The sequence below is a fragment of the Eucalyptus grandis genome, chromosome 6 (genome assembly GCF_016545825.1).
Source record: "Eucalyptus grandis isolate ANBG69807.140 chromosome 6, ASM1654582v1, whole genome shotgun sequence".
Lineage (NCBI taxonomy): Eukaryota > Viridiplantae > Streptophyta > Magnoliopsida > Myrtales > Myrtaceae > Eucalyptus > Eucalyptus grandis.
In genome coordinates, this window is record NC_052617.1 from 41854002 (window position 1) to 41878769 (window position 24768).

The window sequence follows — 24768 nt, forward strand, 5'->3', positions numbered from 1 at the left end:
ACACAACCGGACATTATGTATGCGACAGGTCTGTTTTTCTTTGGGTGTATTTGATAATTATTATATTCTTGGGAATAATTTTTTATTAGAAATGATTTTTTTATTCTATTCTAGAGAAAAATTAATTTGAAGGCATTTCATAACTGTCCAAAATTTCTATTTTCGGAATAATGTTGTGTTTAGCACCGTCCTTAAATTTTTTAATTCAAATCATTTATTTTATTTTTTTTTTAAATAATTTTTACTTTTTTTTTAAAAATTCTTTTTTTCATTTATGTCTCCTTTTTTTAGCTTTTTCTTGCTTTGGCCGATTGTCGGTCTCGGGATGTTCAGCGACTGGCCAAACAAGGGTCAATGACCTCATTGGAATGTTTCAGCGACTGGCCAAACAAGGGTCAATGACCTCATTGGAATGTCATTGGCCCCCCGACGAGGCCATGCCTCATTGGTCAAGCCTACCGGCAGTTGGGCGAGGCTCAGTCAAGCCTTGGACTTGGCTAGGCTAGGAGTCTAGCCCAAATTTGACTCGATTGAGCTCGCCCTGCCTCACCTTGTCCAGCGATGCCAACCTCATAGTGGCTCGACGAGATTGAGCCCCGTTGGTAGCTAGGCAAGCTTAGCTGAACCTTGGCTACAAGCTAGGCGAGCTCGTCAGACCTCATCTAACCAATTGTGGGCAACCAATGGTGGTGGACGGTGATGGTGGCGGCGGTGGAAGAAGAGAAAAGGAAAAAGAATAAGAAGAAAAGAGGGGGAGAGAAAAAAAGAGATTTGAATGGACTTAATTTTGAAATTGTTTCCAAAAATAAAGAAGTAATTTTTTTAATTTTTTTTACTTCTTGATTTTGTTACGATCTATTTTCGAGAACAAATTTGTTATCAAGAACACAAAATTTTTCAAATAAGTTTCTATTTGAAATATATTCCTCAGAACAAAATAATAAAATCATTTACTATTCAGTAATTTGCCAAGCACACTCTCAACGGGGTTATGGCGTACATGGGAATGAATCACTTCACAGAGCTCAGGCCACTTGAGTGCTTTCAGCATCTACATTGGCGGGTTAGATTTGGTAAAGCCATCTCTTTTAGCGTTTAAAGTCGAAATTACTCGTGTTCTCAAATCCTTCATTCTCTTACACGAAAATTCCAACGGTTTGGATGATTTAAGGAATCCTGTATAACCACAAACTGTCGCAGCGAGGACTTTTTTAAGGACCAGTCGCAATGCTGAATTCCCATCACTCATGCAACATTTCATTGCAGTCATTCAGAGCCTCATCCCAGTAGAGAGAGCAAGACTCGTGTCCCGAGATTTTCAATAGAGACGTCAATAAAAAAGGGCTCAATCGAGCCATACTGCCATGACCCCACTTCAACTAAAGAAAGTTTCAAGGAAGGGAAAACAAGAAGCTTTACATTTATAATACTGTACATGTTGAAGTAACATCGTAATTTACAGGAGACTGATTTCCCTCATGATGACAAGTAAGAAACTAGAAACAAAAATTCAGACCTTTGCAAGGTATACACTTCACTCACATGGTCGAGTGGGAAAAGAAAAAACTCTGGTGTAAATGATATTTGAAATGAACTTAGAAGACTAGAAAGGTGAGAGTATAACAGCGTAAGAAGCCAAATCTTTACTCAATCCCATAACTAACCTTGTGCATAAATTTCTCCTAATTTTCTCTGCATTCACCAAATTTATGTTTCTCGTCATATAGCTGCTTAAAGACTGAATCAAGCTCCGGAAATGCTGATAAGAGGAGCAACTCGAGGAGGTCGAAAGCCAACATTTTCAGACTCACGGATGACTGCACACACATACCAGAGTTAAGTCTCATTGCAATATCTGCCAAGAACTTGTATCTTAAAAAAGCATGCCGATGCATGCGACTCTTTCGATTATGCCACATCTGCTTTTATGTTCATGCATGATAGTTGAGTTTTCTTTTTTGGGGGGACTCATCAGATACTTCATAAAATAATGAGACGTGTCCCTCCTAAAAAATATGACCGCAAAATAAAGGAGAAGAAAGTCCACAAGAATGCCTAAAATTGACGAGCCAACCATTTTAGATGGAAGCACATTCAATGACAATGCAAGCTTGTTTAAATAGTAAGGATACTGAATACTGAATACTGAACTACTACTACAATGATCAGAAATTTGCAATACGGTTACCTGAAGAAAGAAATAGAGATCCTTCGCACACTGTTCATACTCCTTACGACCAACAAGACTGACAATAGTGGCTGGTGCTTTATCTGCATTACCATAAAAGTTTGCTTATGGTCCGAAACATCAGGCGGCTGTATACTGTATAACATCATATGGATCAACTCAGACTCTGTACAAAAATGTCAAGGCTTTTTACCAATCATTATCTCATATACGAACTTTGCGCGTTGTTCTGCTTCCAGTTGCTGCTGCTCATCACTCTGTCTAGGTGAAGACATTTCAGGGGACTGCTGGGCACGTGGTGAACTTTGCGATGGACTGACAGCTGGAGCACGTCGTCGCTTTGGATGCTTGGTTATAAAAATTCCATCAGGCCAAAGAATCTGTTTCAATCATACAGCAACTTGGAATGAGTCAATGCCACATTCATTTAAGCAGCTGAGTGCATGATTCATGAAGCTAATTCAAGCAACACTGAGTTAAAACACATCAAGATATTGCCCATCACTCGTAAAAGGTTTAGCATTCTGTCTATCGCTCACAGTTGATTATTCTATAATCCAAGTAGTCCATGGAAGAATCAGAAGGACTTCTTCAACATCAATAGTTTAGCTTCGCACAAGAAAGGCAACACCTTTTCCCAGATTCTCAAAAAACACGTGGTAGTTCAACTACCTGCTCGAGACGTTTGATTCCGGAAGCAACGACAGCTCCCTTCCGAAGAAGCTGAATTTTCTCTATCAACCAGTCATCAAAGGCATCACCCATTCCTAGTTGCAAGATCTGTTTGGCCACCCAAAATGCCTTCCTCCTGTGATATAGTTTAACATCAACATTTAGCTCCGATGAATGATGGGGTTTTTCATTTTTTTTTTTTTTTTTGTTTTTTTTTTTTTGGGGGGGGTGGAAGATTTCACAAAGGAAAACAATCAAGCAACTGGAAAGTACCGTATCCATCCACCATCTTGGAGTTGGAAAATGACATCGACCAAATCTAACAATGGGACACTGAGATTCGGAGGGACCCACTACAAGAATGAGAATGTGGGGGATTATATCAAACCGCAATCTATCATCTTGAAAAGGAGCATGGCTTTAGTCAGTACCTCTGAAGGAAGGGTTGGGTCAGTGGCAGCATCAAGAAGTGCCTCAGATCTCTCTTCAATGGCATCACTCCCCCCACTATTGGCAGTTTTATCTTGCGCATTCAACCTGGAACGATCCACCGCAGGATCATGCTTCATCTGCAATGGTGTCTCCTTGTTATCGGGAACTGTATTATCTCTTCTGGATGACAAGGGATTGATGGTCGGCCCAAGAAAACTTGAAACCCTTCTGCTCTTTTGAGAGGGCTTATCCTCTAGGTCAACTAGAAAGTCAAGCACCAGATGGATAGTGCAGAGTTGATCAAAATGCAGGAGAAAAAGAAAATCGTCACAAAAGCACAACCAGTTAGCAGAAATGAAAAGGAAAAGAAGAGAGAAATACACCTGATAGAGTTTCAATGATGGAAAAAGAACTTGAGAAGTAATATGTCTGCATCAAAAAAATATTTATCTATTTAGTTTTTTAATCAAATAGAGAGGACGGAAACAGAAAGGAAAAAAGAGGAAAGGAATCAATTCACCATTCTAAGTTCTGACCCCCACCCCCTAAACCCCACAGAGACAGCGAGAGAGAGAGAAGCATGAAACACCCCAAAAAAGGCTGAAGAGCCCTAGGAAAGGGTTATGAAGTAAAAGTAGTGCATGGAAATGATGATCAGACCTGAGAATCAATACTTAGAAAGTCCCAAACTTCAATCGAGCCCGAAATTGTTGGAAGCTGCATGAGCTTCTGAACAACATAAACATATTTATGTAAGATACTGAATGACTGCAAGTACTACTGTATACAACTAACAACAAAGCTCAAGTCATTTAATCACAAAGGATAACGGATTTGATAGAAGGTTCAGAATAGAACACTTAAAATAGCATAAAGCTTCAACCATGTACCAACAATTAGTTGCTGAGATCATCATTGAGAAAGATCAAAAACCAAAATTCTGATGAAATAATATAAAATAGAATAAGACAACAGACAACCTATAGATGAAGCACTTCATTCAAATTCCAGATACCAGCCACTTCTACCATTGTAGCTTAAAAGCAAATGAAAGCTGGGGAGAAAGAATTTTGACCTTTAAATATTTATCGAGCAATTTACATCTTTCTTGAATCACAAATATGTCCAAGCCGGTCGAGAGAAAATGCTTAGGTGGCAAATGAAGATTATATTCTGGAAACTCTTTAAGACGACGATGCAACTCCTCAAAATGCCGAAACCTATGGCAAACGTCAGTCAAATATAGATAGAGACACCAGAACAAGCATAAATTGACAAATTAGATCAGAAAATGATGCTACATAGAGATAATCAAGTTGAGGGTAGCATAGGCATAAGATAATGAGTTCTTTTTTATTTAAGAAGATAATGAGTTCACAAAAATTAACAGAAAGTTCAGGGCGAAATTATTAGTACCTTCTTTTGATTGACCAGCTATTGTTATTTACATCTGTGACAGATATGGAATATACAGCGAAGGTTTTAGAGCCACTTTTCACAATATTCGCACCCAGTACCTACAATGAAACATGTGCTTACATGCCTTTCCTATACTTAAAAATATGGAGAAAACAAAACCACAGCATGCCAAGATACACAACCAGACTTAATTAGTACCTCACATCTTAACTTCAGAAAAGAATCCACAACCAAGGAATTTGGCACAGTGGTAGTATTCGAAGTACGACATTCTGGCAGGGATACTGCGGGTGCAGAGGAAGAAGCAGCTGCGCCACTGTTGGCTCTACCCAAAATTTCATTCTCAGAGTCATCACTAGAGGCGTCGTCAGTCTCATAGCCTTTTGAAGTATTAAGTATGTCCTGTCCATCTCCAGATAAGAAACTTGTTCTCTCAATTTCCTGCCAAACAGGCACCTTTGTGCTAGTTACTCTAGACCTTTTCCTGCCTGAACGGGTACCAGAAAATCTTTGATAGCGAGGATGTCCTTTGCTAGTCTTCCTTCTGCTACTGCCTTCAAAAGTTTCCAGCGGATGATGGATGGGATTAACTCCAACATTTCTCTTACTCTTGCCATCCCAAACTTTAGTTCCAGGAGAGTCAAGACCAGTAATTGTCTCAGCTTCTTCATCGTCAGAAGTATATGAACTGCTCCCTGATTCAGCCTCCTCCAAACGCATGAGACTCTGGTCATCATCTTCTTCAGTTACAGACATCAGTGAGTGACCTGATAAGTTCTTGCTTGGTTGGATGGAGGGACTCTCTACAGCAGAAGAGGTGCCACCTCCAGGGAGATTGTTGTTTACCATTTGACCCTTTCCTTTGGGTTTGGACACAGATCTAGAATGATCACTGACAACGGCCTTATTCACTGAAGACTGCTGTGGAACCTGTTCGATCAACCGATTTTCTCCCTCCTTCTTTCTGTAGTTTCTCCCTTTGGCCCACATGTTTTCAAAATGTTCAGGAGCAAGGGCTTGAGCTTTTCTACGAGACATCACATCCAGCATTTCTCCCCACTCACCTCCAGAGCGGTGTCGCAAAATACCTTTATCATCACCATTTTGGGACTCTGCAGGCAAAGAATTCCATGAACGGGAGCATTGCGTGTCCCTAGAAAGCAATGGATCTTTGGAAAGAAATGTTCCATTGATGTCTTTTGCATTATGTGTGCTAGAAGCATTTTTGGTTGGACTTGTTTTTAACTGGACAAGCTCAACACCAGTTACTGTAGGATCTAAGAATCTGGAGAAATGATCAGATGAGACCCTTGTCCCATTTTTAGATGGCGATGCCTCATGAGCTGCAATTGCACCTTTATTAGCCTTGGTTTTAGAAATGACAAAAGACTCGATCCTTTCATTGATAAACCTACAAAGAATTTCCATAGAAAATGAATAACAGACGAAATTAGGGGCCGTATATAAATGAAAGCTAAGAGATAGTTGCCTTGGGTTAGCTAAGTTCAGGACTGGTCTCATCACTGCACACGCAAGAAGCTCCCTGACAATGCATCTGAAAAATGAGCATTGCAGATCTTCAGGCTTGAAGGTAAAAGAGATAAGTCCATCCATTAGATGTTGTAAAACCTGTGCCATGTAAAAAAAAAGGGCATAAGAATAGCAAGGAACATAAGAACGTCTATGTAGAAGAGATAACAAGAAAGCAACCTTATGCTCAGCTTCAATGGAAAATAATGCTGGGTGCAATTTATTTTCAGAAGCCAAGATACGTCTTAGTTCACCATCTAGTTGCTGAACAGTGAGATGTTCAAACTGTTGCTTTTCAATCTTTGCTCGTGTCATCCGAAAGATCTCCAAATGTGTGCAGATGAGAACAACAATGTCCCTGCATCAGTTAATAAGGTCAATGACCTCAAAAACCAGATTTTTGAAAACAATAATCATATAGAAAAAAGATGAAGAATATCATGATGAGAATACCTTGTAAGAAGGTCGATTAGGTTAATGCTCCTCACGCGATCTGAAAATTCTGCAAGAACATCATTGATGATGCGCACCAATTCCTCTGGACCTTCTCTATCAGGTGTTAAACGAGAGTACCAAAGATCTGCGACCCACTCGGATACTAGATGCCTGGTAAAGCAGTCCATTGCATCTTCAACTACAGGAGAATCCACTTTTCTTCTCCAGTTTGACTTTGTAAATTTAGGGGTTTGAACAGGTTTCTTCAGAGATGCATTGGTGCTTGCAGGGTTTTTGCTGTTATATACTGCAGCTTTCCTTCGCATATCAAAATCCATCGAAAAATAGCGAAGGGCAATGACCAACGTTGCAGCAGCAGGTAAGTTAACCCACACAGAAGAGCTTGTCACTGGAAACAGAGATAAGATCAGTGAATGTCCCATCATAAGCATGGAGATTCAGCAAATAGCAAATAATAGCAGAAAGAAACACAGGACATAAATTTTCTACAATACCTTCAGTTTAACAAATTTTCAAATTATGAGAACACATCAAAGTGTCGCACAAAATCGCAAGACCTGAATATTCCAATACTCCACAAAGCTCCATTAGGTTTCAAACTTTGATGCACCAACGGCAACAAGGACAGAAATGCTATCTTTGTTGAAATGGGCGGAAATGAAGATATGTAGGAAAAGATAATTCTAGCAAGATATTTGCTAACTGTAAAAGTTACTTAAGCTTATCTTTCTTTTTAATGTTATTGGTTGAGGCCCAAGATAGTGCCAAGTCTTTGCTCTCTTAATTACTATGCTAATTGGGTAGCTAAACAAGTTAGGAAGGGTCTAAGTCCTCGAGGGTGAATTACTCATCCACCTCTTTCATTGACAACTTTATTAGACAAGAATATTAGTTTTGATCTCCGTTGAGAGGTTGTACTCCGAACTCTAAAGCACTAAAGATTAAGTCTGACGCATTTCTGGCCAAAAAAAAAGAATCGTTGCCCTCTTTATTCCCATCGCCAGAGTGAAAAAGAGTTTCAATCTCACTCTTTCGTATGATTGACAATGCCAGCGAATTATCCACCAAAATAGAGCAAATTAATAGCTGGGGTTTTATTTCAAAGATCATTACAGATGATCAAGATGGAACTACGACAGAGTAGAACAGCATAAGTCAGCATCAACAACCTGGAAAATTTACTCGATGCAAAGAAGCTTTCGATAAATATTATTTCCTACAACTCCATTATCATGCCGATTTAAAAATTATTACTCCTCCTTCCCTTCAGACCTACATTTCTATTCTGGCTAAAATTGGATACCAGCTCACACTTACACAGTTAGAGTACAGAATCAAATCATTGATTCATCCATTCATTGAGACATCTGATGATGCATCCCTGAACCAATCCAGAACACCGTGTTCTGTCCTTTCCCCCAATCAAATTTTATATCATGCAAGATTCACACTGCATAACAGTTTTTCATGATTAAAAGTAGCCAGGAGACGGTTACTATACGGAAACACAAAAGTAGACGAATGAAACATATATAAGAGAGTACAGCCACCCACCAATGGAAAGTTGCAATTCCAGTAGAGGAGGTGTTTTAGCAAATCGAGCCACAAAATTTTCAAATATTGCAACTCATAATGCATACGCACAGCCAAAATTGATTGAAAAAGGGAATGAATCAACAAAGACGTAGAAACAAATCGATCGAATTTCATAATAACAACGCGCAAGGCTTACAGGACATGAGGTATGACAGCCCAATGACGCATATTGCCAGAAAAACAATCCGCTTCTTGGCTTCCTCAGCCAGGTCTCTCGCCGTCACCTGCCTCGACGAACTCATTCTGCCCAATCACCTCGACGCCACAAACCTCATCAACAGACGCCGCGCCAAATCCCGAACGGAATCAATAAACGCCTCAAAACAGAACCGCCTCCGGCTCATTTCGACGACCAATCATAACGAAACCCATGCGAAAGGCCTCGAACGGCTGAGGAACCGAGCAATTCACGAGCAGGACCGCGCAATGCGGAGGCCTGAACCAGCGACGCGAGCCCGCGCGCGATCGAGGCGCCGATCCGCAATCAACTCCACCCCGCGACGCTCATCAGCCGACACGGTTCCCAGAGAAATCCGACGCCCGAATCGAAACAACAAAAAAACTCAGGAGTCGAGGCCCGCCGTCTCGATGCTCATTTCCACCGCCGATCGCCGCAAGAGAGCTCCCATCCCGAACCCCCTCCCGAAAACAGCTCGGAGAAGCGACGAATTCCCGAGCAGGATCGCGCAATGCGCGGCCGGAGGAACGAAGAAGGGACGCTCGGCAGCAGAAGCTTCTAACAATGGAAGGCCGAGGCGAAGGAAGGAAGTCGCGAGATGAGGAGGAGGAAGGCGGCGACGACGACGACGAGGACGAGGACGACGAGGCGGTTGAAGGGGAGGGGAGGGGGAGAGACTGTTAGGTCAAGAGCTGGAGAGCGAAACGCATGAGATTGATTGACGGAAGAGTATAAAAAATTCTCTCTCGCTCGCTCGCACACTGGGGGAGCCCCTTTCTCTTGGGAGAAGAGGACACTTTTCTGGGCGTGGCTGCGTTTCGGTTTTCTCTTCGATCCTCTTTCTTTTATTTTCTCTTCCCTTTTTTCAGAGCGACCGGCTGGACATTATTCAACCGGACCCTTTGTTTTTCTCACATTCCTTCGCATTTTGCTGGATGGATATAACAGTCCTTTCCCCGCCGCGGGGGCGGGGGAAAGACAGCGTCTCGGGCTACAAAATGCCCTAATGGGAGTCAAAATCCTTAAATCTACACAACTTTTTTTAATGTGCAATGCGATTCTTAAATTTTTAATTTTGAATATAATTCTTAAATTTTAACTCAATATTCAATTAATTTATACGGTATGATTCTTAGCTTTTTAGTAAATATCCAATTTAATCCATGTATTAGTTAATAAAAATTCATAGACGACATTGCACATCGAGGTTTAAATTCAACTATTAATTTTCATATCAAATCAAAGTTCAATGACTATTTTTATCATTTACCAAATTTTTAAGCTCAATGTCAAACTCTTGTTAATTGTGTAGACTTGATATTTCAATAAAAAGTTATTGATGATGTGATGTCAACAAATATGTTTCTCGATATTGTAATTTTTCTTTTTATACTCAACTGTCATCGTGACCGCTATTAACTCAATTATGTCGAGCATCGGTGCCACTACAAACTTAGCCATCATCATTGCAAAATGAGAACATCATCAAAACACCATGCTCGGCTACCATAAGCAAGTGCCACCGAAATTAACCTCCTCATGTAGAGTTACCCCACTTCAACGATTGAACTTGTGACTTAAGAACGAATCGAGCTCTGTTTCATTAGATGCTTTTGCAAATCCTTCTGTGCAGCATTGCGCTTAGAGTGCACATCGAGGCATGCCTAAAAGCCTCACATGAATGAAGCATTCCTGTCTCTATCATGCTCAATAACTTTGCTTCTTTTTTAAGGGTTCCTCATTCAATATTTTCATTTTTCTAAATAAGTATTGTAATCTCTAACATCGCTCAAAATGTAATTAATGATATATAATTTCATCTGTGTTAGGTGGCATAGTTCAGAAAATAGCATTACTAAAATATTAATTGCAAAAATATTTTCAGAATAATTAATAATGATTTCACAAAATTTCACATTATTCATTAATGCATTGTAAAATCATTCCATTGATAAGGGCGCAAGTAATTCGGCTCTTAAACCAGGTTTAAACTAATGAAAAAAAAAAAAAAATAGAAGAAGAAAAGCAAACAAAAATAGAAAATAAGAGGCAGAATTTAGTACACTATAACTTTCTTTTTTTTTTTTATTGGATTTAGGAGACAGATAGGTACTCAGGTGTGCTTTACGGTGATGATGATGGCGACGAGGATGATCGAGCGTTTGAGCTACTGCTAGACGATGTGCACTGTACGTAAGCCACGTGGCCCTGCTCTTAAAAACCCGACCGATTGGGGTGGCCGCCATTGATAGAGCTTGGAGGAAGATATGTTGCTACTTCGACCTGATAATCATTTTGTTTTTCCCGAAATAGAAAAAATTAAAAATTCACTTGATAATATTAACCATTTTTTCTATTTTCAAAATAAAATAATGATTAGAGAATAGATTTATAATAAAAAAATCTACTTCTTTATTTCAGAAAATAAAAATAGAAAAAATTATTTCTAAATAGAAATTATTTCTTAGGACAAAGAGGTTACCAAATGCTCTCCTCATCATTTTCTTTCTTTGTATTTTCTTTTTTTTTTTTTGCGACATGTACTTTTTTCCCCTATAATTTTCACACTTGATTGTCTGAAGAAAAATAAAATCAGTGGAATTTGTTTTTGGGGACTGCTATCTTCCAACGCATGGGAAGCCGATATGGGCCACTCCACATGCGTAAGGAGATCGCAATGGTGAAATTTCCAGGGAGTGGTATGAAATTTTCCTAAATTTTTATTTTTAATCAAGTATCTAATTTCAATGAAATGGCTCCACGTGAGCACTCTTTTTCCATTACATTAACCGACACGACACGTTTTTCTTTTCTGGCGTGCAGTGCTAAATCAACGATTGTTGGACAAGGCGGACCGCCACATAATTAGTCTCTTTCCGCTCTAAGATCAACAAACTTTCTTTGTTTTATTTTCATTTTTCTTTCTAGGATGGTAACACGTATAATTCTAAACTCTAATCTAACATGTAATGTCCTCCCTAAATTTTTTATTTGTATATATGGTGAATTTCACCATTATTTTCTAATCAAGCCAATGGAGTCCATGAATTTTAGTTCAATTTATAATATCGTTCCTAAATTTATAATAATTAAACTATTGGTAAATATTCAATATAATCTATATGATATATGAAAATGTTTAAAAGTTCAAAGATCATATTGTGCAAATCAAAAATTTAAAGTCGACGTTGTACATCAAGCCAAGGTTCATGATTTATATTGAAGAAATTAAAAATTCAAATACAACATTACACACTAAATCAAAGTTCAAGACCACTTGTGTCATTTATCCTTTCTTTTTCTACTTTTCTTCATCTTCCTTCATTTGTAATTGGCCCTTGCCACTCATTCTTATGATTGTCAACGTTTGTATTTGCTACTCCCCGCCATCATCATTGTCGCCATATCCGCCCTCAACTCCCAACCACTCTCTCTCTCTCTCTCTCTCTCTCTTCTTTCTCTCTATCAATCGTTCTAAAAAGTTTAAGCTATTAGATGATCGCATGAACATTCCAACACTCATCTTCATGCCTAGTTTGGTCTTTAGCATCGAAATTTAATTGAGAAGGCAAATTGGACCTGAAAAGATTTAAACTCAAGACTTCTAACTCTAATACCAAGTAAAATTTTGTGAGACCACAAATAATTATTGTAAAAGTATAAACTTTTAAATTAGACTTTCTAATAGTGATAATGGTAGTTTGGGTCGTGGTGCGAGCTACTAGTGGCTGTCAAGGTTGGCAGTGTTGCTAGTGCTCAATGGTGCTCAATCCAGTGGCGATGACGGTGAAGAGCGGTGGTTGATTTTTGGAGGGGAAAAAACCAGGTCTTGCGAGAAGAGAGTGAAGTGGATGCATCTTCCCGGTTCGATTTATGGCTTGCACCAGCTAACATTGGCCTAATGACAAAAGATGCATCAGCTAACTATGTTGATTTAATTACGCACCACATTGAGTCAATTATAAGAGCTCGATTACTTAATTTATAAAAAAAAAAAAACAAATATTTGTGCACGCGAGAACTATAATTATGAAAAGTTCCAAGAATTACACACACCCAATATGGTCCTCGTAATTATAATTCATAATATTAAGTTTTTTTAATTTGCAGAAACTTTTCGATCTAAGTTACTTTGTCGACAATTTGGACAGGTTGGAGCTGATGTGTGTGGATCATGCCATCTATATCCCATGTCCAAATTATCAGAGCCATCCGGGAATGAAAAGCCACTGAAATTTGTCTTGAACTCTTGTTCTTGGGTTGGCACAAATTGATTGATAATCGAGCCCCGCACCATACTTTTTGGAGTATTGACAGATACATGAACCTAGATTAGACAGATTTAGGGTTTTAGGGACTTGATTAGCACAAAGAGCAAGTCTCGGGACTCCTGACGTATACGAAGGAGTGCGGTTCGTTTTAGACTTGGCATAGAGTGTAGGTTAGTAGTACTGACTTGCCGCAATTGAAAGCTAATGAATCACTAAGTGGGCACAAATGGTTATTTACTAAAAAGATGATGTCTAAAATTAATACGCAACTTAAATTCCAATTGAATCTCACAATTATACTTACATTCGAAGTTGCTACTTCTGAATTTGAAGCTGTCACATGTTCTGGGGTAGGTTTCAAGGTCTACCTAGAAATTGATCAATTTGTTTGTTTGGTTTTTTTTTTTTTCCATTTTTACTTAAGCAAAATAAAAGTAAACGTAACAACAAAAATGCAAATTTTTCATAATGTCAATAGCAACAATTTATAAAATATGAACATGCAAAATAAAATGAACAATAAATAGTTAGGTAAAATGATAAAATAGAAGTGCTTCAAAGAATATGCTATGTTTAGTTTGGTGATCATCTTGATGATAGAATAGAAGTGCTGACGTTGCCATCACTACCTTTTCTAATTTATTTCCAAGTAATTTTCCATGGCTAAGTTTCTACTTATTGGAAGCACAGGTTATAAATCTACTTGTCATAAATTCTTCAATGTCTTTGCAAGTTACTCATAGCTTTTCATCATATTATTGTAAAAAACAATGATCTTCATCAGAATCTTAATCCAATAGAAAAGGACAACCATCTAAAAAAAAGAGCACAACTTATAAGAAGGACATGATGTGTTTCTGAAATCACAAACCTATGAATTTCCATTCCGTTCAAACCATTTAGTGATGACTATTTTTCCTTTTCTTTATTTTTCTCTCTCTCTTCCCTCCACTGGCGTAGGGAAGGGCGACCCTGGGCTGGCTAGGGCTGCCCTTGACGGCGTAGGGCGAGGGCGGCCCTCCCTCGCCAAATTTGGTGAGGGCACCCCTCGCCCGACGTCGGCGAGGGCCGCCCTCGCTTGCCCTCGCCCGCATCAGGCGAGGACGACCCTCCCAGATCTGGCAAAGGCACCCCTCGCCCGACGCTAGCAAGCAGGGGTATGTATGGTTTGAGTGGGCGATTCCCAACCTAGAACCGAGAACCGCCCATTAAGAATTGGTTCTGAAAAATTGGAATTGAGAACCGCCCGCTAGTTGCATGGATCCATTTGAGAACCGGACCACCGGTTCGATCCAGTTCTCGGTAGATCCATAGAACCAGTCCAACCTCCGTGCCTTCCCCTTTTCACTCTCTTCACATCTACTTATTCTTGCTCTCCTGACTATGGTAGCTTTATTCTCTTAAGTACTAGCGCAGTAGCGGTGGCGATCGCGACCCTCGTGCCACTTCCGTCCCGACCACCACCACCATCTTCGCCACCGCCTCCGCCGTTTCCTGCTCCTCCCTCGAGACTGACAATGAGGAGGACAACAGGGACAGTGAGCCATTCTTAGACCTAAAGTTCGCCCATCCTCGAAAATGAGGACGATGGGGGGAGGCCTGAGGAGGGGGAGGAGGAAGAAGGGAAGTAGAAGCGGGACGAGTCCAACAATGAAGAGGACGATAGTGAAACTAAATGCGGAGGTGGCGACGATGATGGTGACGATGTGGAGAGAGAATTCAAGTTCAACGGGGGGGAAAGAGAATCGACTCACTATTTCGCCGAGTTTGAACTAGGATTCGAAGGGAGATGAGTAGATCCGGAGATGAATTGGAGAGGAAGAGGGAGTTCGGAGAGATTTTGAACTAAGAGAGACAAGATGGAGTAGAAGAGTACTGAATTGAGACAAGATGATGATTTAAGCCATAAATTTTAGATTTGCTAATTTCGAATTTGTTAAAATATCAAAAATTAATATATTATCATAATATAATCGGTTTAGTTCGAATGGGTGGGTGGCTGGGCTAGTCCGCCCATGGAACCGGGAACCGGACCGGTACCCATCAGTTCCCATAAATTAGAACTGGAAATCGAATCGGTTCCCTAAAGATCCATTGGTTCTAGGCAGTTTCGGTTAAATCGGTTCTGAGTGGTCCGAGCGAGTCCTAGTTCTTTTGCACACTCCTACTGGAAGGGGCGACCTTGGCTTGCGTCGAGCGAGGGCCGCCTCTACTGGCTTCCCTTCGCCGGACATCGGTTTCCCTCTGCCGACCCTCACCAGACGCTGGCTTCCATTCGCCATGGCCTGCAAAGGGAAGAGAGAAGAAGAAAAAGACCAAAATGCCCAATTCCGTTAATTTTAATTAACGGAATGACGAAATTGGTCAATTTTCAAATAGTTAGAGACTAGATCGGACATTTATCGATAATTCAGAAATCAAATTGAGCAAATCGAAAGCTCAGAGACGAGATTGCACATTAAGTAAAAGTTTAGGAACCATGTATTTTGAAATGAACTTGAATTGAAGAAGAAATTTTTTCTCAATGGCAGGGAAATAATTCAATAATTCTATGTTCTTTCTTCAGCATAGCATAGCTTAATAAAAAAAATTTCAGAACGTTCATTTGAGTCAAAGTATACATATTGGAACATCCATAAAACGAATTTTTTTTTTTCATATGCATAAAAAAGAATTTATGCGTATGAAAATCCACTCAACTCAAATTTTCCCTAATTTTTTTACGCATTTACGTGGGAAGCCGACATTTAGTTGGCGGGTAGCGGGATGACGTTTGAAAAAAGTGAACCGCATCGAGGGCATTTCGGGAAGTTCGCGGGCGGCATCCTCTCTGTCTTTCGAAGGACGGACGCAGAACCAAAAAATCCAATTTGCTGAACACCAGATATAAGCTAAAAACAGAGCACCTCCAAAAATTAAAACAAAGGTTCAAAAATTTGGGAAGATCCCCAATCCGTTTCAAATTCTCTCGATCAAGGACCCCACGTTTTTCCTCCAAATCCAAAACCCTAATTCTCCGCATCTCGATCCGTCGCAGATCTCTCCTCGCCGCCCTCCTCCCCATGGCATCTCGCAGGCGCATGCTGCTCAAGGTCATCATCCTCGGCGACAGCGGGTAAGCTCCTTCTTTTGCCTTCGCGATCCGATCAATGCCTGAGCAGATTGGGCGGTTGTCGAATTGCGTATTTCCCCCCCGTGCCGATCGCTTGCGCTGATCCCCTTTTCTGTTCCGTGGTGCTTTGTTAGGGTCGGGAAGACGTCTCTCATGAACCAGTACCTCTCCTCAGACCTGGACGGTGATTTCGTTTTCACGGATTCGGGTGTTTTTTTGGAGGAATTGACTTGGTTGTTGTTGTTGTTGTGGATTTGTGGGGCAGGTACGTCAACCGCAAGTTCAGTAACCAGTACAAGGCGACCATTGGAGCTGATTTCTTGACGAAGGAAGTTCAGTTTGAAGATCGATTGTTCACATTGCAGGTTAGTGATGTTTTTGCTGTGATTTGCTGGTAGGATCAATTCCGGCCTCTCTGATGAGACGAGCGTTCATTGGACAATCAATGGAGGTGTATTGGGCTGTGTATGTATGTTGTTAGTTGATCTTCAAACTGAATTTTGATGGTTTCGTGTATTAGTCGTGGGTTAGATTGGCCATGCCATCGGCAAATAATACTTTTTGAAGAACTCTGTAGGATATGTAGATTTGGAGTTGTAAAAAATTGTGCTGCTTGCCCCACGCGATCTGTTTTGGGGGACTTATCGGCATGTTCTCCTTCTTTTCCTGCTGTTTCTAGAGACACCGAGTGCTCAACAGGAAAATGAAACATCTGTTCTCTTTATTTCATGAAGTTTTAATGCTGCTATGTGGTAATCACGATTGGTGGTTTTGGTGGATAAATCAAGAATTAGAGTGAACATGACTAATTTTGAATCGTGGAATCATACTGAGTTTTGGTTACTTTGAGAAGCCGGTGTTAATGGTAGACGTGCTATTTTTGATGTCTGCAGATATGGGATACTGCTGGGCAAGAAAGGTTCCAGAGTCTGGGTGTGGCTTTTTACCGAGGTGCAGACTGCTGCGTCCTTGTTTATGATGTGAATGTCATGAAATCATTTGATAATCTTAACAACTGGAGGGAAGAGTTTCTACTTCAGGTGATATGATTTATTTTTACAAAGAAATATCTTTGATTTTATTGCTGTGGAAGCTGTGAATGGGAGTGATTTTTGTTTTCCATTGATGTACAGGCCAGCCCATCAGACCCTGAAAACTTTCCATTCGTCGTGTTGGGGAACAAGATAGATGTTGATGGTGGTAATAGTCGTGTGGTAAGATTCTTGTTTTCCGGCTTTTATTGCAGGAACCTAATTTGGAGGGATTATCTGCTGATTCACTGACGTGCAGCTTATGCATGCTTCATTTTTGTCTTAAAAATTCTTGCTGTAGGTTTCTGAAAAGAAAGCAAAGGCTTGGTGTGCTTCTAAGGGAAACATCCCTTATTTCGAGACATCTGCAAAAGAAGGATTCAACGTGGAGGCTGCATTTGAGTGTATAGCTAAAAATGCTTTGAAGAATGAACCTGAAGAAGAAATGTAAGTATTCTTTCACATGCCGAGTTATCTATGACTGAATTAAGCATTGTTGGCGTGATCATAGCTAAATGCCAAACAGACATTTCCAAAGATAAATGAAGTTCATGTAAAGTGTAAACATATCATGCAGAGCAATTTGTATACAATAAATTATGGATAGCAATGTAATAGAAAATGTTAGCTTTACCTCAAAACCTAGAGAATTTCGAAGTCTTTGCCTCTGATATAAGAAATGGTGCTGTGCATCAGCAAAGCAGAAATTGTAATTGGAGTTAACTTTATCATTAAGTGCCTTTTCATTTTGTGGATGCTGGCATTATAAAAATTTAGCTGTCAAAATAGTTATTCAGCTTCCACAGAAGCAAGTAAAAATAGATGTTTTCAATGCACTCTGTGGTCAAAGAAATTTTAATTTTACTCGTTATAGTTATCGTTATTAATTTTAAGAGGATATGGTAGTATGCTTGTAGGACTGAAAGCTAATGCATGACATTCTTATGACTGTAGCAAAGCTTCAAATGTTCCGTTTGATTAACTCTACTTACTCTTTTTTTTTGTTCTAAAACTTTTTCGGCTTTTTGTTTAAGCTTCAGATATTTCTCCGCATAATAATATCTTGTGAAATTGTTGTAATGTCTTCTTATGTTTTTTCAAAGATACCTTCCCGACACCATTGACGTCACTGGTGGTGGACGGCAGCAGAGATCTACTGGCTGTGAATGTTGAAGAGAATTAATTGGCTACTCTTTCCTGGGAATGGAAATACAGTGGAACCGATTTATCGTGATTCATTGCTCAATAACTATTACGTAAGAGACTAATGTAGGCGACCAGATCAAACTCTCATCATGTATCATTAGTAGATCAAGGAAGACTGTTCCTTGGTCTTATCGGTTCCCTCTTCTAATGTTAGTAGTTTACAAGTATAATTTGTTTGGACATGTATTCTTGGGTATGAGTTTGCTTTGAAGTATGTTATTGGATATGCCTTTTTGGTGGAGCTTTTCGGTATGTAACCTGCATGATCTCTGAGCTGTCCTCATTATGCTTTCCGGGAGGTAGCTCACGGCGGGTAACCGACGTGCACCTGTGCAACAATCGTAAATAATAAGACCTTAAGAATGGACACACCGAGCGTTTGGTTGCAACGGGAACATACCAAGCATCCTCTCTCTCGTTCTCTCTCTCCTAGCTTTGAGGCGGGTGTTTGAGCCAGCCCTAAATGCAACCCTCATTGTAGCATCTTGAAAATGGTTATCATTAGTTTTACCTAACGCCCTTTTCTGTTCTTTTTTCTGTTTTTAGAAATAAAAAAATAGAATCAGTTGTTCTCGAGAGTGTTACTAAATAGACCCTTAGTTATAATCCTTTTAGTCTAGTGATAGTCGATACACTCACTTTAAACTCTGTGTTACGATCAAGTCTAGTTTAATTTTTATTATTGCAAATTGCCATATTTGACTTTGATGAACTATACTATTCGAGGTTAGTTTTATTTTAGTACATCAAACAGTGGATGGAGTAATCTAATGGAAATTGAAAATGGAGATGTAAGAAAAATAGAAAAGAATTTGAGGGTTAAGTAAGTAACTGATGCCATTTTACTATTTGTTTATCTAATGGAAAAAATATATAGAACCTTTTATTGTTGTTTTAATATGATATTCATATTTTAATTGATGCGATCAAGTCTTTGATTATGTAGATTTTTTTGCAATCAAGGCCCTTAATCTTAGATTTGGTAAATCAAAGTTGATGCATTTGTTAATAAAAGTCAAAAGTATGTTGTAGAAAACGGTGTCACAAGACTTCGAACTCACAATCAATTTGTAATTGATTATTTCAACATCCGGTCAGTAAATGTGGACACGTTAGCTTCACTTGATCAGAACTGACCATGGAGTAGAGGTGAGCACTGGTCTAGTTTCCGAAATTGAAATGATTCTAATCCAAATTATTTAGAATCGGCAATATTTGGTCTAGTTCCTTGATTATGGAGTGGAATTGGATCAATCCGACATTGTTCAATACTTTACTTTTGTCTATTTTACTAGAAAGCCCTCGGTATGTCATGGATTTGTATATTGACCTAGGATCTCACACTTGTGCCTTTTTTTTCTCTTTTCACTTTTAGTCATCTCGATAAGGTGTGCACGAAGAATAAAACCTGTCTTTTCTTTATCTAGCCGTACTTTAAAACCATTTAGAGAACAAAAGGTGGACATCTATGCATAGCATTGATCCCTGGAACCATATCGGTCCTTATCAATCCAAAATTTTAGAACTAGAAACCATAGGGGTTGGTTCTCGGTTCTAGGCCGAGGATCTAGATCCACCCAGGAACTTATCACCTCTATCACGGATGGATTTGATTAGAGGAATTCTATATAAAACAAAGGATTAAAATTGCAAAAAATTTTGCAAATTAGAGGACCATGCTGAAAACATAGTGCAACTTCAGGGACCAAACATGCGACTCTCTTTTTACCTGGTCTCGATTCGGGAGTTCCCACGCCGTCTTCACCTTCTTGGAGAGTAGAGCACTTCTCAGCTCAGAGCGCGACAATTGCCCGAACCAGTCGCCATGGACGCGGGGGACGATGAATCGTCGCCATCTCTCAAGCTGGACGAACTCGTTCCTCCACGCCTCGAAGACGCGGGCCTCGAAGATTGCGCGCTGCCTCTCGAATCCATCCAGCTGGCATTCCTCAAAGCCGCCGCCGCCGCCGCCGCCGACGACGACGACGACGCCGACGACGACGCCGACGGATCCGACGCTCCCGGAGGCGACGATCGCCTCGACGGCCCGCGCCCCTACGCCAACGGCGACTCCGGTGTCGTGGCTGCTGGGGCTCTGTCCGAGCCCGACGGACCCGCGGATGACGCGGCGGGTCCTTGTTCGAGAGGCGACGGGGGCGAGTTGGAGGCGCGCGTGGACGAGGCGGAGGGTTCGCCGGTGCAGGAAATGCAGAAGTTGGAGATTGGGAAGAGCGTGAGCGATTTGAAATCTTCGCGATGAGGGCGGAAAGGGCTCTGTCGCGGTGCTGCAATTGTAGAGTTGCGGAGCTCGTTCTTCTCGATGAAGCATTTTGTGTCGTTCTTGTAAGTGAGAAAAGTCCTCTGCCCCGTGTTGGTGTCCCGTTCTTTATTCCCTTCCTATGTATCTGGTGTTGATAGCCGGTGATCATTCCATTGGGTCAGTTCAATTTACATGCTAGGTAGAAAAAGAAGGCGTGATGATGATTGGTAATGGATTTCGCAATGGTAATTGGTGATCGAGGCATTGCTTTATCGTACTACCTTCTTGTAATTGAATTAGCAGGTGCTGCTATTTTACATCCAGAAATGGAATTCCACCACTGATTGGTAAGTAATAGTATGGCGATTCATCTGTGCAATCTGATGCATTCATGTTGATGAATATGCTTCATGTAGCTTCTTAGTTTGTACTTGAGATTTAAGGATAGAGGCTTTCCACAGCCAAATTTGATGTTTTTTTCAGTTTATCTTAATTAAAGAAATATATATTACCTCAGTCCACACAACATCGAAAAAAGGCAACCCTATGGTTCATTTGTCAAAGAGATTGACTCTTAGATATGTTACCAAATGTGCTTTAAGGGGGGAAAAACAAAACAAGGAAACGGTCATTTTGGGTAGCTTGGTTGGATTTAAACTATTTCTTGGGAGGAAACCTGGCAACAGAACATGTTTGCATTAACAAATGCACCACAGGGTCGGCAGAAACGTTTTTCAGTCTCCACAGTTCTTTGAGGGGTCTTCAAAATTGTCCTACAGCTAGTTAATTGGCTAAATTGCTTGACTGATGCAGGGCTGCTTTGTTCAACAGGAAATAAACGACATTTTAACTGCTACATACTTAAGGCCTGATCAGGCTTGATGTTTTTAAAGTGCCAAGTTGCTCTTGGATTTGTAATATTGGTCTAGAATGGTCCTCTACGTGCCCAAAAAATTTTCATGTTGAAAGACGAACTCTCTTCTGTTTTCCCTGGAGAATGCTTATATAGTGACCTTTGGTTCTTCTCATCATCATCGCCATTAACACTTCCATTATAGTTATTATTATTATCTCTCGTTATGCACTTTGCTTAAAGCGTATTGGGAGGAGTCCCAAATGGGATAATTGTTCAATGTTTCTCTGCTTATATGTATCTAATTCACTTGCATCTAGTTCTGTTAGGCCAGGTTCAGATATCAACCTTGGATTTACTAGCTGTGCAGAGCTTTACTGCATAAACTTTCTCTCGTGGACCAATAAGACTGCCGATGATCATTTGAAATAGATGACAATTCTGGAGCAAGTAAAATTGGTGATAATACCTATAATTAAATAATCTGCAGTATCATTTGTTCTGAATAGCTATACACTGCCCAGAGATGAGTTATAAGATTAATAGCAACGCATCAGTAGTCACATTTGCAGAACACTCAGCGAGAATTTTGGGGTTTAAGCAGACTTCCCCCATTCGAAAAAGGATTTGGGATGAAGTGGTATGAGGTAAATAAACTCTTGGAGTAGTTTTCTGGTTGTACCTTCCTTTTTAAATTGCATGGTAATTTGTACTCTCTATTTTGGCTGATTTGAAAATAGCAGAACAGGCAAGCCTTTGAAGAAGAGCACACTTCTAGCCTTTTGTTTTTCCTGAAAACTAGTTTAACCTTTGCTACAGTGGTGGATGTGCTTATGTTCATCGAGATTGTAAATGCTTTATCTTATATATGAGTGCTGTTTCGGTTCTTTTGCTCCTTTAGTTATGAGGATGACCCCCTTGGTGCTCTATCGTGTATCTTTCTTTACCCATCAGGAAAGAACTCCAGGGGAAGATTTTTCTTCACCCCTTTAGTCCAATCAAGATGTTGAAGGTTCTCATTGGTTGCAATGTCTTCCTACTAATTGTTGGGTTCGCCTTTTCAGTTCTCATGCTGGAAACTGCATCTGGAACGACACACTTTCATCTCGTTGTAGCCTAGTCAAATGGGGGTAATCTTTCATCTATCTAGATTCATTTTGTACTGTCACTATGAATATGAAGATAAATTACTCTTCACATATAAGAATTGCTGAGCCTTAAAATTGTCTTTTTTACCTCCGAAGTACGAGCGAGCGAGCGACTCTTTAATGCCTTCCCATCTGTTTTCTTCAGGCCCAGCTTAAGGGTCTTATATTATCAAGTCTCCGTACTTTTAGCACGTGCATCATAGCATCGTCACGATGGGACGAGGACGATGATAATTGATAACCTTTTTTCGAGCCAGGCCAATGATACGTACGTGTGTGTTCAGTGCTTGGTGGGAACATGCCCAGGACAATTTCACGTGGTCTTGACTCTTGAGAGGGACGAGACAGCTTATATATGTACGTTTGAGATGGTCATGGGAGATGTTTTCTACTTAAACTAGGCTTTGGATCCCCACCCTTCGCCAGCTAGGCATGATGGACCTCATCTCTCTTAAAATGGGTCAGTCCCTTTAAGCTGACAGTGTACGACACTACATGATAAGATAAGAGCTGGTGAGTTGTCGAATTAGCATCGATAGCCACAGCGAAATCTTTCCAAACTTCCGGCTCTGCTGTGTGGACATCGGACGCTAACGCTCAGTATTTTGCCACAGGAAATTGAATTTGGGGCTTCCTTCGAAACCCGTGATTCCTGAAGTACTTTTCTGTCGATAAGTTTTGCATTCAGGATCACTGATGAAGTGCTCGAGTACCTCGTGTTCGAAGCGAGCACGTGGGGATATTCGAATGAAGGATTAGTTATGCGCCTCGTCGGATGATACTCGCAACCCGCAACCCGAGGCAATGGGATTTCACAGCTAAGACACTTTCATCTGATGCGCATCTTCAAATTGTTTAGTGGATTAAAAGTGCACTGTAGGACAAAAAGAACACCTAAATGGGTTGACAATTGGCTGTGGTGGTTCGATTAAATCATTGAACTTCTAGTGGACCTGGACTTAGATCTATTTGCTGACATTAAAGTACCTGCTACGCTAAAATCTCATATTTTATCAGTGTATATGGATCCCGGCTTGATGTTCATGCTTATAATCCAAACGATGTCAATTATCAATTCCTGCCACTTAGCTGGGAGTAGTTGTTAGTGAGACATGTAGAGACTGACATTTATGATATACACCGGATCCTGTTCTCAACTGCATCATCGACGTGCTTATTTCATTTAATTATTTGATGAGGGAGCTCGCTTTATACGAGCAAACCAATGACGCATGAAATACCTCGCCAATTATATAGATGAGGTGATACATGAACAGGGATCTGATTGCATGTGGGTTCATTTATTCCTTGGTGCCATGGAAACAGCATTTTAATTCACATTAAATGCCTCTAGGTATACCATGCTGCTTAAAAGCTTGATCCTCTTAAGAGACTCCACAACCACATGTAGAATTTTCAGCAGGGTCCGATTGCTGATCGTCAATTTCATGCTGGTGATGTCTGGCCGGTGCTGCATTATGCATGTGCACCTCTCCAACTAACAGTCAAGATCTCAAACCCCGTGGCCCTTATTGATCAGCTCTCCTCGTGGACCGGATCTGACTTATCTCATCCTTGTGGATTGGATCTGAGCTAGCTGATTAAAGAACTTTGGATTTGGTACATGTGATGAAATATCTTTCACCCCTCGTTTAAGAAATAATACACTGCCTTTTTGGGCAATCAATCCGAATGCAGACAACCAAGTTGAAGTCTAAACGCAATTAGCAACCACTGCAAGAAATGGTTTGCGGACAACTCCTGTCAAAACCAGCTTCAGTTGTCCCCTTCAAACGCTAAGCTAATTAAAGTAATTGATGTGAGCTGGTGTGGACATGTGTTGGAGAAAGGTCCATACTCAGGGTCATTGCTCCATCTGATTTTACGCAAAGATACGCTCGGTATCTCAATTATTAAATGCATCTACATCTGTTGCCTCTTATAGGAGATGAGAATCTTGACCTCCTCGATCGAGGGTCCTCGCAAAGATACGCAACTAATCAGCTTCGACTCGACCTCCGGCACGGGATTGAAAAGGAATCACTTGGCCGAATGAGAAAGAAATTCTAGTTCCAGCAAAGCAGGGGCGCGAAGGCTTGCATGCACAGTGCGCAGCGTCTCCTCCTTCCACATGATTCATGAAACCCCTCCTTGGAATATGCCCCGCAGAGCCCGCAAAAGCAACAGTATGTGAAAAACTTACTCCCACGAGAGGAGGAATCACGTTCGATGTTTTGAGCAACGTGGGTGTGAACTCTCGAAGGCTTAAATGCTCTTGGCGAGACGACAGGAGGTCGTGTATTTAGCGCCGCGTGATTCACGAACCCCCTCGGGACCGATTCGTGAGCAATCAAATCGGCCTCCAATCATGGGATTTGTTCTCACGTAGGGGACTAGACTGGCGTTGTGTACGTGG

At 40.6% G+C, this 24768-nt stretch overlaps 3 protein-coding genes across 5 annotated transcripts; 2 read left to right on the forward strand and 1 right to left on the reverse strand.

Annotated features, from left to right (window-relative positions):
* Positions 1 to 1389: 1389 nt before the first annotated feature.
* LOC104449875 lies at positions 1390 to 9336 on the reverse strand. Of its 3 annotated transcripts, XM_039315275.1 has the most exons (16): positions 8430 to 9333; positions 8015 to 8147; positions 6695 to 7085; positions 6422 to 6599; positions 6201 to 6340; positions 4910 to 6122; positions 4709 to 4809; positions 4368 to 4512; positions 3953 to 4021; positions 3676 to 3721; positions 3292 to 3554; positions 3134 to 3213; positions 2861 to 2996; positions 2382 to 2568; positions 2189 to 2271; positions 1390 to 1817 (listed from the first exon to the last, which is right to left on the reverse strand). In XM_039315275.1, the coding sequence occupies exons 3-16, from the start codon at positions 7012 to 7014 to the stop codon at positions 1683 to 1685; spliced, it is 3096 nt and encodes a 1031-aa protein (XP_039171209.1). In that variant the 5' UTR covers positions 7015 to 7085; positions 8015 to 8147; positions 8430 to 9333; the 3' UTR covers positions 1390 to 1682. The 3 variants fall into 3 exon arrangements, with proteins under 3 accessions (XP_039171209.1, XP_010062468.2, XP_039171210.1); XM_010064166.3 differs by lacking the exon at positions 8015 to 8147 and having other exon boundaries at positions 8430 to 9334; XM_039315276.1 differs by lacking the exons at positions 4368 to 4512; positions 4709 to 4809; positions 8015 to 8147 and having other exon boundaries at positions 8430 to 9336.
* Positions 9337 to 15599: 6263 nt separating this feature from the next.
* Positions 15600 to 18334, forward strand: LOC104449876 (ras-related protein Rab7). Its single transcript, XM_010064168.2, has 7 exons — positions 15600 to 15857; positions 15989 to 16015; positions 16120 to 16219; positions 16748 to 16894; positions 16988 to 17068; positions 17187 to 17332; positions 17989 to 18334. The coding sequence occupies exons 1-7, from the start codon at positions 15805 to 15807 to the stop codon at positions 18056 to 18058; spliced, it is 624 nt and encodes a 207-aa protein (XP_010062470.1). The 5' UTR covers positions 15600 to 15804; the 3' UTR covers positions 18059 to 18334.
* A 1476-nt stretch (positions 18335 to 19810) lies between these two features.
* On the forward strand, positions 19811 to 20730 carry LOC104452023. Its single transcript, XM_018875610.2, has one exon. The coding sequence runs from the start codon at positions 19917 to 19919 to the stop codon at positions 20349 to 20351; it is 435 nt and encodes a 144-aa protein (XP_018731155.2). The 5' UTR covers positions 19811 to 19916; the 3' UTR covers positions 20352 to 20730.
* The last annotated feature ends 4038 nt before the right edge of the window (positions 20731 to 24768 follow it).

Coding starts and splice junctions, on each gene's coding strand:
- LOC104449875 (XM_010064166.3), bottom strand. CDS start 8,535: ATGAGTTCGTCGAGGCAGGTGACGGCGAGAGACCTGGCTGAGGAAGCC. Junction 7,086..8,429: donor GCTGTCATACCTCATGTCCT/GTAAGCCTTGCG, acceptor CTCTGTTTCCAG/TGACAAGCTCTTCTGTGTGG. Junction 2,272..2,381: donor CGTATATGAGATAATGATTG/GTAAAAAGCCTT, acceptor ATGGTAATGCAG/ATAAAGCACCAGCCACTATT.
- LOC104449876 (XM_010064168.2), top strand. CDS start 15,805: ATGGCATCTCGCAGGCGCATGCTGCTCAAGGTCATCATCCTCGGCGAC. Junction 16,016..16,119: donor AAGACGTCTCTCATGAACCA/GTACCTCTCCTC, acceptor TTTGTGGGGCAG/GTACGTCAACCGCAAGTTCA. Junction 16,220..16,747: donor ATCGATTGTTCACATTGCAG/GTTAGTGATGTT, acceptor TGATGTCTGCAG/ATATGGGATACTGCTGGGCA.
- LOC104452023 (XM_018875610.2), top strand. CDS start 19,917: ATGGACGCGGGGGACGATGAATCGTCGCCATCTCTCAAGCTGGACGAA.